The 13,690-nt window shown below is 51.0% G+C and overlaps 1 protein-coding gene across 1 annotated transcript in view; it reads left to right on the forward strand.

Moving 5' to 3' along the window:
* Nucleotides 1-12,224, forward strand: part of CRISPLD2 (cysteine rich secretory protein LCCL domain containing 2) — a 69,816-nt gene extending 57,592 nt beyond the window's left edge. The window contains exon 15 of the mRNA XM_005691843.3: nt 9,834-12,224. Coding sequence (XP_005691900.1) covers nt 9,834-9,888 — 55 coding nt within the window. The 3' untranslated portion in view covers nt 9,889-12,224. The remainder of the gene's footprint in view (nt 1-9,833) is intronic.

The following is a 13,690-nucleotide window of genomic DNA, read 5'->3' on the forward strand; positions in this document are numbered from 1 at the left end:
CATTTCCCTCTCTAGGGGATCTTCCCGACTCAGGGATCAAACCTACGTCTCCCATATTGGCAGGCAGATTCTTTACCTCTGAGCCACCAGGGAAGCCCCAAGTCCTTATATACAATGATGAAGAACAGGAGGTCGTCCACATCCACGACCCCACAGCCACAGGTGGACGTGGAGTGGATACAGAGGGCATGCTGTGTCTTGTGGGCAGCCTTCCCCAGGCCCTGGAATGGTTGATGCCCACTGCACTACTCAGATAGGTTCTACTGAGCGGACAGTTTGCTTCCCTTCCTTCTTGGGCTCTTTCCCCCTGAGTAGGTCGTGCAGGCTGAAACCTGTGATCAGCTGAAATCTGTGGTGAGCTTCCCTACCTGTAGAGGGAAAATGATAGCAGCCACCTCCAGTGTTGGGGAAGACAGTGGGTCTCCAAGTAGGCTCCCCAGAGCAGCATCCAAGTTGATGGGGAGTTTGCCAGAGAAGCACATTCTCTGGCCCGCCCGGGACAGACACTTGGGGAGCGTGGGTCTGCCCTCGGGGGCCCTGATGCCTGCTGGAGGGCGGCTGCTGCTGCAAGAGGCGGTGATGCAGGGCGGCCATGTCCTGGCACACAGTTGCACCGTCCATGCTCCTGATAGTCTGTGATGCACTGTGTATCTGCGGGGGTTCCAGACGCATGCCGGGATGGGTGGGCGCCAGGTGGTAGTCTGCCTTGCATGTGCAGAGGGGAGAGGCCAGGCCAGAGGGGACATGGGGTCTGAAGGCAGCTGGGAGCCCTCTGCACTGCTCGTCAGCTGGCTGTCCTGGGGCAGGCAGTTTCCCCAGGCCTCCGTCAGTGTCTGCTGTGAGGATTAAATAAGAAAGTGCGTGCAAAGTACTCACCAGTGGCTTAGAGCAAGTGTCCAACAGACCCACTGGTCTGGCTGTTATGACACCTCAAGGCTAGTTCTGAACCTCAGGACAGTATGGTTCTTTTCACGTAGGGTCAGGTAACGTGACTGTAGGAAGTAGCCTACATGGATTATTCCAGGACAAGGGAGAAAGCATCATACAGGAATTACTCTTTCGTCCTGAAATCCGTCCATTCCGCGTGCTCTCACCTATCAGGTGTCACACACGGGATGAACCCTTACAGTGTCCCAGGCACTGGGACCCAGCGGGGAACACATAGTCCCAATCTCCGCCCTTCTGGGACTTGTTACCTAGTTGCAGGACAGACAGTGCAGAAATAGCAACTTCAGCAGCAGGGCACAGGTGTCTCTGCTATGGAGGGTGGTGCTGGGAACCAAGTACACCCAGCAGAGCCCCATCTTACTTGCTGGAGGGGCCTCTGTGGTGACATGGCTCCTGCAGAGATGTCTGGCTGCCCCAGGCAGGGCAGCCCCCTCCTCCCCTTCTTTAGATGGGACCTCGGAGCCCCTCTGTGTATGGACCAGGGCTGAGGAATTTCCCTGGAGCCTGTTCCCATTAGGGAATTAGGGACTGTGGGAACCCAGCCTGAGGATGGTGACTCTGTCCTCAGTGTCTGCAGAGCCCCTGGAGTGGTCCTGGCTGTCCCGAGGGAGATGTGGATGCTGGACATACAGTGGCCCGTTCACAGAAAGCCACATTCTAAATTTAGGGAAGCCTTCAATCAGTCAAACAAACAAAACCTCCCGAACAGAATTCTTAGTACACGGACAAAAAGTTGGTTCTGCGTCAAAGCGTCTTTAGCAATTGTCTTTTTCTAGAAAAGGATTTCCTGAACATTTTGAAAGATGACCATGCAGAACTGGGACCACGTAAGACGCCAGGCACTTTCTCTCTCTCACACACATACCCGTGAAAGAATGGAAGGAAAAGGAATCCAGGGAAACTTTAGATGTTGGGACCTGGGTTTGTCCAGATATTCTCAGAAAGAAGCTAGACATCTGGAAGAAAATCGGTTCAGGATTTTTTTTTTTTTTTTTCTGAGGCCAGGACTGATTTTTGAAGACAGATTTCACAATGAGATTGGGAAATATACCAGACAATGGCAGATAATACTCTTGGTCACAATGACCTGTTTACGGAGGTTGATGGTATATGCATGGAGGGATGTTTACCCGAATCGTAGGCCATGTGGACTAGCATTTATGGGGAAGCTCCTGTGTGCTGGGCACTGTCTCTGGGGCTGGGGCCACAGCAGGGACAGAAGGAGCCGAAATTCTCATCCTCAGAGGCTTCTGTCTATTGGGGCATGTCCCAGATACATACCGTGAGCCACATATGGGATTAAAAAAAAATTATTAGAGCATAGTTGATTTACAGTGTTGTGTTAGCTTCAGGTGTGCAAGACAGTGAGTCAGTTATACATACACATATATCCACTTTTTTTTTAAGAGTCTTTCCCCAACACATGGGGATGTTAAGGTTTCTAGTAGTACATTCATTTCATCCAATGAATCAACATCATTATTGTCTCAATATGTATGAACAGAAGAAGAGCTGATGGGAAGCTTGCACTCCTCTTTTCTCAAAAGAGCTGGGAATCCAGCGGGTGTTCCACACACAGAACGCGTCTCAGTTTGGGTGAGCTGCACTCCAAGCCCTCGACAACCACCGTGAGCTCCGGGAGTCTCGAGGGCCAGGTGTTTGGAGCTCTCTCAACTTGTGCAGAAACTCTGGGAAGCAGAGACCACTGGGCCATTATTTCCAGATGGAATGAGCTTTGCATTCTCCCCCAGGCTGGCGTCTGCCTCCCTCCCTGCTCCTGTTTCCCAGCACTCTCAGATCTGTGCTACCGTTAGCTCAGCTCACCTCCCAACAGTCCCATGAGGCAGAGACCACCGTTACCCACAGTTATCAATAAGGAAAGGGAGGCTTAACAGAGAGGTTAAAGGACTTGCCCAAGGGCACCCCACAGATAAGTGGCAGGGCCCATACTTGAACTCAGGCTGGTAACCAGCACGTGTGACTTCTCACTGCAGACAAGTTGTTGACTGAAGAAGGGGCTGGGGTGAGCCTTAACACTCCTAAGGTACATTTGTTTGTAAACTTTACAAATAATTAGAAGAGAAATACTTATTATTTAAATAATAGGGCTTCCCTGGTATCTCAGACGGTAAAGAATGGCATCTGGGACCCCTCTGTACTGCTCGCCAGCTGGGTGTCCTTGGGCCAGCATTCTCCCCTGCCTCTGTCAGTGTGTCCTTACAATGCAGGAGACTCGAGTTTGATCCCTGGGTCAGGAAGATTTCCCTGAAGGGAATGGCAACCCACTGCAGAATTCTTGCCTGAAGAATACCATGGACAGAGGAGCCTGGCGGGCTATATAGTCCACGGGGTCGGCAAAGAATTGGACACGACTGATCGACTAACACGTTCACTTTCTATTTAAATAATATGTCTAGGGATTAGAAAAAAAGAGTTCCTATAAGCATTCTGTTAATCTCTGTTAACTGCTTTTTTAAAATAACTTTTCCAGGCTTCCCCTACCCTATGCCGGGCAATACACATAAAAATGAAAATGTAGATTGTATTTTTTTCCCTAAAAAAATATTTTTTTAATTGTTTTTTCCTAAAAAATATTTTCTATTTCATGAAATGAGATGAAGATGTTTGATGATTCCTTGGGGATTGGGCTTATGCGCGAATAGTTCACTTGCCGCCGTGCACCTGCCCGCAGTTCCCCTGATGGGAGAATGCGGTTTCAGTCTCGTGGGGTGACGCTGTCCATGGCCCAGGGCTTGAGCTCCGGTCAAGTGCACAGCACTGACCCAGAACCTTCCCTGGATGAGCTCATTCACCTCCTATAGGGCCCCTGAGGAGGGGGTACTTTTGTGAATTCTGTCCTCAGAAGAAGAAACTGAGGCTCAGATAAATGGATTAACCACCCCAAGGTCCAATAGGTAAGATCTGGAACTCTTTCTGTCTGACTCTTGAAGTTTCCTGGAAGATCAACAGAGGGTAAGAATCTGGGAGAACAGATTAGAATATTAGAAAAATGTTTATGTATATATAACACACTATACATATACATACATGTTCATGTATGCATATAAGTGATATTGCTTAGTACTAAAAAAGATGTCACACATTTAAAGCCAGGAGAGCAATGCTCTGCCATCCTTTTGTCGCTGGGTTCCCTGCCCCCTGGGGTTAGCTGCCAACTAGTGGACCGTTTATCCCAGGACAGAGGTACACTGCCCTCTCTCTTTAATCCAGTCTCTGTCGTGTGCTGCCAAACGCCAACCACTTCCTCCCTGAGTAATTTTCGCCCGCAGGAGTGAGCTTCCAGGACGAAGCCTTATGCTTTTGGCTCCTTGCGGACAAACCTCCCCCCTCCCAAGGGGCCCCCGGCGTTTGAGCCCCGACTACCATGTGGGGTTGGCCAGTGTGGTCCTCAGCAGTGGTGTGGCCACAGCCCATCCATTTAGGGTGAGGGTCGGGAAAGGGTCCCAGAGCATCCACAGAGCTGCATCTGTGTCCCAGCTGCGCCTGGAACAGATGTTCTGTTTGGGGCAAAGCACGTCACTTCTCAGAGCCTTGCTTCCCTTTCTGTAAGTGGGAAGAACCCTGGAAATCTCTCGGGGGGCTGTGGGGACTGGATGGGGTAAGATTACATAACAAATGGAGGCAGAGTAGGGGTGCGGCGGTGTGTGTGCCTGACACAGCCGCTGGCTCGGAGAGCTGAGCACTGGTGCCCAGGGCAGGCGAGGGGCCGTCGGAAGCCTGGACTCACTCCCCAGGGCTGGGCTGTGATACCACCCGAGGCTACAGTGCCTCAACCTTTCCCGGAGCTCCCATCCCAGCTTGTCAAGTAGATCAGTGACCCTGGGGACGCCCCAGAGGCTTCCCAGGCCAGCTCCGGTTCTTCCCCAGTTCTCACAGGGGGTTTTTGCGCTGGTTTTCCCTCCCTTCCCCCTCCCTTTCTCTCTCTTTCTTTCTCCCTTTCTTCTTTCCTTCCTTTCTTTCTCTTTTTCCCTTCCTCCTCACCCCCTAACTTTTCATAGTAAGATTAGAGAAATTTCAAGAAATAGTGCAAATAGTTTTAAGAAACTACTATCACAGAAAATCCCACTGTAAACACTCTAGTGGTTTCCTTCCAGATTTTTATTTCTATTTACACAGTAACACTTTGTTTCTTCGTTCTCTTAATTAATTCTGCTTTTGGCTGTGTTGGGTCTCTGAGGGCCTCTCTTGCTGCGGCGAGCAGTGGCCGCTCTCTGGCTGTGGCAGCTGGGCTTCTCTTTGCAGCGTCTTCTCTTGTGGCAGAGCACGGATTCTAGAGCACATGGGCTTCAGCAGTTGCAGCTCCTGGGCTCTAGAGCTCAGGCTCAGGAGCGGTGCACAGGCTTAGCTGCTCCGTGTAACGTGGAATCCTCCCAGACCAGGGATCAACCCGAGTCCCCTGCATTGGCAGGCAGATGCTTATCCACTGTGCCATCAGGGAACTCCCTTGTGATTTTGTTTTTGTTTCTACAGAAAAAGGAATCAGACTGCCCGCATTGTTCTGTTAATTTTTTTTCAGTCAACAACAGTTGTGAGTGTCTTCCCAATATTTCCCATGCCTAACGTAGCCACACCATCATTTCCATGGCTCCGTGATATTCTGTTGCATGGACGGACCATCGTTTCTTTACCCAGTTGACTGACATCTGGGTTGGTTCCTTTTTTTTTGTTATTGTAAACAACACAGCAAAAAACATCTTTGCACAACCTGTGTGCTTTCCCTGCACTTTGCTTAGGTAACTTCCTGTTAGCAGCATAGCCACAGCCACCAAATTGACCTCTTTCTGTGATGCATAGCATGTCTCTCCTGTTCAAGCCCTGGTGAGAAAAAAATCTTCGACTCTTACCAGGCAGGTCACCCCACCCACTTCCCCACCCTCCTGGTACAGCATCTGCCTCGTCACAGCAATGCCCCTCACTGGCCTGCTCTCTTTCCTGGATACCTCAGGGCCTTTGCACCTGCTGGTATCCAACCCTGGGCCCTCCCAGCTCCTAAACCTCCCATGGCTGGACCCTCATGTTGTTTACATCTACACAAAAATGCCAGCTCCCCAAGAAGGCACCCTCCTGCTGTGGGGTCTCCATTCACTCTCCCCCCCACTGCGCCCCCGATCTAATCGGATCCTCAGGACCCACCACTGTCTGCAAATACTCTTTACACCTATTTAGTGGTTAATCTCTCACCCCCAGACCGTAAACTCCATGAAGGTAAGAACCCCTTCACAGGTGTGGTTAACCCTGTGTCCCTGACACCCACCCCAATGCCCGTACACAGTAGGTATTCAGTAAATACTGGTTCAGTGACTGATAAAATGATGAGTTCAGCTATTTGTTCAGAACCAGCTGTAGGATTTTAATACCCTTTATGAAAGTTATTCAGTATATTTTAGGAACATCGTCCAATACCTTTGGTGAAAATTGTTCAGAAATGTTGTGCTGGTTTACATTCCCTCATGGGAGCTACAAACTAACCTAGAAAGAGTCAGAGGGCAAGATTTAGAAAAGGAGGTTGTCTTCTAATTTATCAGGTCACACTTGGTTTTCATCAGACACACACAATTGTCAACTTTCCTAGCAGAACTGGAGCTTGGTAAATGTTTGAAGCACGGACCTTGCCCGAGGCGGCGGGAGGGACCCACTTGATGTCACATGATACTCAGTTGGCCCGCTGTCTGATGTGTTGAGAAATGAACAGCCCGTTCAGCAGAGCCTGCTTGTGCCTTCCAGGTGGGGTGGTGGTTCAGTGGGGATGTCTGGCAGGAACTTTAGGGTTCCTGTCTGGAGGGCAGCCTGAGTGGCCCCTGTCCCTGGTTTGTTGGGGGTCCTGTGGATGGGGGGCACCCACTGCCCCATCCATAGAGTTTCAGAATCACAAACCCTGGTAATTATCCCCAGCACGTGTAATAGCCGAGGGCGTGTGGCTCTGAGTGATTCTCCCAGACGATTCCTTTGGGCAGAGAATCCAGGAAAGTCTTGCAGCCCAGAGGCCCGAGGAGGGCCCTGAAATCTGAGCTTCTGAGAAAACTGCAGGACAGCCAGGGTTGCCACAGCCCCCACCACAGTGTCCACCCTCTGCCTCTGCAGGCCCATGGGGGCTTCTGGCACCAACATTCTGTCGTTTCTGGGCTCTGGACTTTCCCCACCGCCCGCTCTTGCCAAGGGCTCCCATCTGATACACATTTCCAGAAGACCCAGCTCAACCAAAAAAATAATGGTAATAAAAAAGCCACATGAGGGGTTGTGCTGGAGGCATGCGGGTTAACAGGCCACCCCGTGCATAGTTGAGGAGGGTGTGAATCACGCTGAAACACAATTCAGCAGGTTGCCCACATCACCAGTGGGCATATCCTCTGATACAGTAATTCCACTCCTAGGAGCTTATCCTGGGGTGCCCTCCTATAGATATAGGCAGCCCCATGGACCAGGTTGTTCTCTGTAGCATTGTTTGCAAAAGCAAAACATTAGAAATGGCTAAATATCCATCCTCAGGGACCCAGTTAACTATATGGCAGTAGCGTGGTGCAGTGGTAAAAAGCATCTGCCTGCCAGTGCCAGAGCCAGAGGAGACTCGGGTTGGACTTCTGGGTCGGGAAGATCCCCTGGAGGAGGGCATGGCGACCCACTCCAGTATTCTTACCTGGAGAATCCCATGGACAGGGGAGCCTGGTGCGCTACAGTCCATGGGGTCACAAAGAGTCGGACACGGCTTAGCGACTGAGTACACAGTAGCTTCCTACAGGAGAATACTATGCAGTTGGATCAAAAGCACGAGGAAGCTGTTTTTGTACAGGGAGCCAATGGCTATAAAAGGGACAAAAACAAACGTTGACAGGATGTGGAGAAGCTGGAAGCTGCTTGTGTGTCGCTGGTGGGGATGGAAAACAGTGCAGCTGCTTTGGAAAATAGCCTGGCAGGTTTTTAAAAAGTTGAGCATACATTTAACACACGACCTAGTAATTCCACTCCTAGGTATATACCCACAAGGAGTTGGAAGCGCACATTCACACAAGAACCTGTATGCAAATATCCATCGCAGCATCATTTATACTTGCCAAAAATTGAAGAAACCTAAAGTCCATCAACTGAGGAAGGGATTAATGGTGTGGGATCAACCCACGTGCTGGAGCACCACTTGGTAAGAGAAGCAGCGAAACGCTGAGCACGCCACAACATGCTGCTGCTTTGCTGTTGAGTCACTAAGTCGTGTCTGACTTTTCGACCCCATGGACGACAGCTTCCCTGTCCTTCACTCTCTTCCGGAGCTTGCTCAAACTCACGTCCATTGAGTCAGTGATGCCATCCAACCACCTCATCCTCTGCCGTCTCCTTCTCCTCATGCCCTCCCCTTCTCCTCATGCCCTCAATTTTTCCCAGTGTCAGGGTCTTTTCCAGAAGTCAGCTCTTCACATCAGGTGGCTAAAGTACTGGAGCTTCAGCTTCAGCATCAGCCTTTCCAGTGAATATTCAGGGTTGAGTTCCTTTAGGGTGGACTGGTTCTCCTTTAGGGGTGATTGGCTTTCTGTGCTTGGCTTCTGTTGAGCATGATGTTTTGAGGCCACAACATGGGTGAACCTCAAAACACCATGCCCAGAACAGAAGCCAATCAGAATGTCACACACTGTGTGATTCCATTGACACGAGAGGTCCAGAAGAGGCAGGTCCATAGCAACAGAGCTGGCCAGGGGAACTGACTGTGAATGGGTACCAGAGACCTTCCAGGGATGACTGTAATGACTTGGACTGTGGAGATGATTGCATAGCCCCCCAGATCACTAAAAGTCACCAAACTGTCCACTCAGAAAGTATGAATTTCCTGGCATGTTGTATCTCAATGAAGCTGGGTGTTTTTTCTTTTTTTTTGCTTTTTAAAAAAGGATTTAGCTCCCATCTTGAGAGCGTGGTTTTTTCTGGCTGTTTGACTTGTGGAAACTGACTTTCTCCTTGCCTTCATACTCTTGCCTGCAAAATAGGGATACGAATGGCTCCACTGTGGGAGGGAGGTAAAGGCGGATAGAAAATGCTTCCTTTACAATTCAGTTCAGTTCAGTTGCTCAGTCGTGTCTGACTCTTTGAGACCCCATGGACTGCAGCATGCCAGGCTTCCCTGTCCATCACCAACTCCCAGAGCTTGCTCAAATTCATGTCCATCGAGTTGGCGATGCCATCCAACCATCTCATCCTCTGTCGTCCCCTTCTCCTCCCGCCTTCAATCTTACCCAGCATCAGGGTCTTTTCCAGTGAGTCAGTTCTTCACATCAGGGCTTCCCTTGTGGCTCAGCTGGTAAAGAATCTGCCTGCAATGCGGGAGACCTGGGTTTGATCCCTGGGTTGGGAAGATCCCCTGAAGAAGGGAAAGGCTACCCACTCCAGTATTCTGGCCTGGAGAATTCCATGGTCCATGGGGTTGCAAAGAGTTGGACATGACTGAGCAACTTTCTCTGCACTCCTATACGATATCCGAGCTCAGCTGTTGTGCCTCTTTTAGTAACTGGACACGTGCACTACTGTTTAACACCTCCCTGTTAATCAGTCAAGCAGGCGGTTTCTCTTTGGGTTGACAGGTGGTAGCAAAAACCAAGCAGAAGTCCTAAAGGCTGAGTTGTGTTCAGACAGACAGGGGCCAGCCAATTCCAAGTTAACAGAAATACCTTAACAACCCAGACCTGGACTCAGACCCGGGCGTGTCTGCAGAGGCAGAGGGCTTTGCCAGCTGCTCCTGGCCGGGGTGGGCCCTGTTCCTGAAGCTTTAGGAAACATCTCTTGGCCACACTGCTTCCACTGAGGGGACCTGGGGACACCCAGCTCCCCCACCCCCAGCTCGATCCCTGCAGAACTTTCGGTAACATGTGCTCTTCCTTCTTTTTCAGCTTGAGGACCCTTAGAGACGGAAAGGCCTTCCGCATCTTTGCCGTGAGGCAGTGAACTTGCAAGGCTGGGGAGAAGGGCACGTCTTCAAGACGGCTTTAGGGGTTCTCTTTTTATTTTTATTTTGTCATTGGGGGGGGTGGGTGGGGCGGGGATGTGGGGAGTCAGGAAGCTTCCTTTGATTGGTGTCCAGTGTCCCGTCTGCCATGCCTTGGGCTCAGCTCCTCACACCGGGAAGAGAGAGCATCCCAGGGGTCCTGAGCAGACAGCTGGTGATCATCCTGCTGAGGCCCAGGGGTCTCCTCATGGAGGTGTCTTTCTATGGATGGAGAGAAGATTCCTACCAGAGGAGAGAATGAAGAATTTGGAGCTGACACCGCGAGGCACTGGGGCCATGGAAAGAGGCGCACGGAGAACACTTGGGGGCGGGGGAGTTTCAGGGATGGAGTAGAGGTAGCTATTTAAAACATTCAGAAACACAGTCTGTCCCTACCAATGGTGAAAATGGGATCAATGTTTGCTGGTCAGACAAACGGGCTGGTCTGGGGGACTCTGCCCTGGCGCCTGTCCTGCTCCCGTCCTGCTGCATGCGGGCTGGTTCTACACACAGCAGTGCTGGTTGACTTCGAGTTCAGCCCTAATTCCAGAGATGTGTCTTGTCTTGGTCCTTCCCTACGTCCCTGTGGCCTGTCTGTCTGCTGCCTCGACCTTTGGTCTCATTGAGGACTAACGAACCAGGACCCTTCCTTGATCCCCTCCTCGCTGCGGCTCACACCCCGCCCAGACTAGTTTTTGTGTCTCCCACCAGGGTCTTTGCTTAGCAAGTGATTCTGTATGAAGCCCACCTTTTAATTTCAACCCCTCGTTCTCTGTGGGTCCCACCAAGATGTCTAAAAACAGCCAAAGAAGGGCTGTTTAGTTGCTGCCTTTAAAGATGGCACTGAAGTGTGCAGATTCCGGCAGATGACCTATTTTTCTGCAGTGGGAGGAATGGCTTCATTCTTTAGTACATTCCTTGCCGAGGTTAGCAGCTCTGGAAGGAGACACAGCCTGTGGTTATGAAACCATCTTGCGGCATAATAACAAGAGATGGTAACACACGCGGGGGATTTCTCTTCCTGTTTTTGTGGAACGGTTCTAGCCAAATGTTCCTGAGGCTCCGAGGAGCGTGGTGCTCTCTGGCTCCCATCACCATATAACTCGACCCGAACCCACAGTGAAATAAAATACCCTTCTGTAAATAGTGTTTCTTTGCAGAAGGTAAAATTCCACCTTCCACCACCAGACTGGCCAATAGATCACTTTCGTGAATGCCAGTTTCAAAGTTGATTTCACCCTCAATCAGCATATTTCAAAGGCAAAAGAGCTAGCAAAAAGTTAAAAAGAAAAAATTAAGATAGTCCGGACGAGGAACTCTACCTGGGGAACCAAGCTGGTGCTTCCATCGGTGTATCCCTAATTAGAGCAGAAACAGAAGGTAAATACTGTTCCCAGCTAGAGGGAGTTTGTAGAAGGAATGAAACCGTTAACCCTGAAAGAGCTGAAATGAGCAGGACTGTTTTTGCTTTGCACTCTGTGGGCTTGTTATAATTCATAAGTACTGACTGTCCGACTCCAAATGTCAGAGTGGAAGAATTTGGTCCGACTGTCAGATACTCATCTTGTCCCTGCCAAAGATCTGAGTCCTTGGAAACCTCTGGATGCTAGCTAGGTATTACACTGTTGGACTTCTGCTTGTCACTAGGCTTTGGTGGCTGTGACCAAGTCCAAACTCTGAGTTTGGGTTTTTAGAATTAATGGCAGTCCAGGGGAATTTCAGTATGTTTGCTTTTAAAGCATTCTGCCCGAGGGAGAGTCTGAAACATCCAATAGGAGTGAACTGTATCATTTAAAAATAAAATTTCTCGTTCCTTCATTAACTGGCCCGAATAATGGACTAGAAACTTCTTGCCCAGAACCAGGTCTTGCTATTTTTTTCACTCTCACAAACATTTTGAAGTTGGAACCATTTATCTTCCAGAAGTGAACACAGGGCTTCCAAGTAGAAGCTCTCCTACTAATTAGGGACCCCCTTCCATTTAGTGTGTTTACCAGTGCCTACGGCGCCTTCAGCACCTCACCCATAAGAAGATGATAAATCTGGCCGACAGTGTTACTGGGACCCCCCAAAATATAAAGTTTTGGTTTCCTTCCGGGTTTTCCTATCATGTTCTGATTTTTCATACTGTCTGTAGGCTCACTCAGCCCGCAGCTTACATGTGTGCTTTTTTCTATGAAAAATGATGTATTTTACTACTTCCTATGTACAAAAATTTATTGTAAATTTATGTGTGCTTCGCTTGAACAGGGACCACGTTGCTGTCATTTCAATAAAACTGACTTGATTTCTAAAACGTTTCTGGGACTTATCATTTACGGGCACACCTCAACCGTTTGTGTAATAAAACGTTTAAAAGCTCGTTCCAGGCTGGTTGGAGAAGGAAATGGCACCCCACTCCAGTGTTCTTGCCTGGAGAATCCCAGGGACACGGGAGCCTGGTGGGCTGCAGTATATGGGGTCCACAGAGTTGGACACGACTGAAGAGACTTAGCAGCAGCAGCAGGCTGGTTGATTTTTTCCATGCCATCCTCCCGGGAAGGCGGCGCACGGGCCCGGAGATGCTAATTGTGAAAGGATTTCCAACTCCGATGTGCGTGAAGCTAAGTCATGTTGGGGCTGCGGACCTAGGGGCGTGAGGACGTGGGAACTGTAGACGTGGGGGCGTGAGGACGTGGGGGCCTGCGGACGTGGGGGCGTGAGGATATGGGGGGCGTGACGACGTGGGGGCCTGAGGACATGGGGGCTGCAGACGTGGGGGTATGGGGGCCTGCGGACGTCGGGGCATGACGACGTGGGGGCATGAGGGTGTGGGCGCGAGGACATGTGTGCGTGAGGACGTGGGGGCCTGCGGACGTGTGTGCGTGCGGACGTGGGGGGCCTGTGGACGTGGGGGGCCTGTGGACGTGGGGGCGTGCGGATGTGGGGGGCCTGTGGACGTGGGGGCGTGCGGATGTGGGCGTGAGGACGTGTGTGCGTGCGGACGTGGGGGCCTGCGGACGTGTGTGCGTGCGGACGTGGGGGCGTGAAGGCCTGTGTGCGTGCGGACGTGGGTGTGTGCGTGCTGGTGGGTTCCCGTCGGCCGGGCTGGGCTGTGGCCTGAGGGGCTGCCTCCTGACCAGCTAGTCGCACGGCGTGGTGAGTACGACAGCTTTACCCTCACTCCATCAGCATCTTAGTCCGCTCGGCTGTCCCCGCAGCTCTGGCGGCCGGAAGTCCAAGATGAAGGCTCAGAGGGCCGCTCTCCTCAGGCCTCGCTCCTGGGCCTGCAGGCGCCCCCTTCTCACTGAGTCTTCTCTGCTGGAGCATTCCTGGTGTTTCTTTTTCGTCTTACGAGGTCGGATTCTGTAGGATCAGTTCCTGCCGCGTAGACTCCCACTTAACCTTAGTTATCTCCAAAAGGGCTTTCTTGGTGGCTCTGTGGTGAAGAATCCGCCTGCGGTGCGGGCAGATGCGGGTTCAGTCCCTGGTTGGGAAGATCCCCTGGAGGAGAAGATGGCAGCCCACTCCAGCATTATTGCCTGGAGGGCTATAGTCCAGTGGGTCCCAAAGAGTCAGAAACGATTGAGCACGCTCATCTTCAGAGGCCCCATCTCCACATACAGATGTATCAGGCGTTAAGGCTTCAGCACATGACTTTGGGGAGGGGGAACCCCAGCTCAGCCCTGAATAGACGTCGTCTTCCCCAGCGTCAGTCCGTTTTTGTCCAGGTGAGTCGTGTGTCTCTGTGTGTTTCGAGCGCCAGCATCCCCAAACCATTTT

Source organism: Capra hircus, chromosome 18, assembly GCF_001704415.2.
Source record: "Capra hircus breed San Clemente chromosome 18, ASM170441v1, whole genome shotgun sequence".
Lineage (NCBI taxonomy): Eukaryota > Metazoa > Chordata > Mammalia > Artiodactyla > Bovidae > Capra > Capra hircus.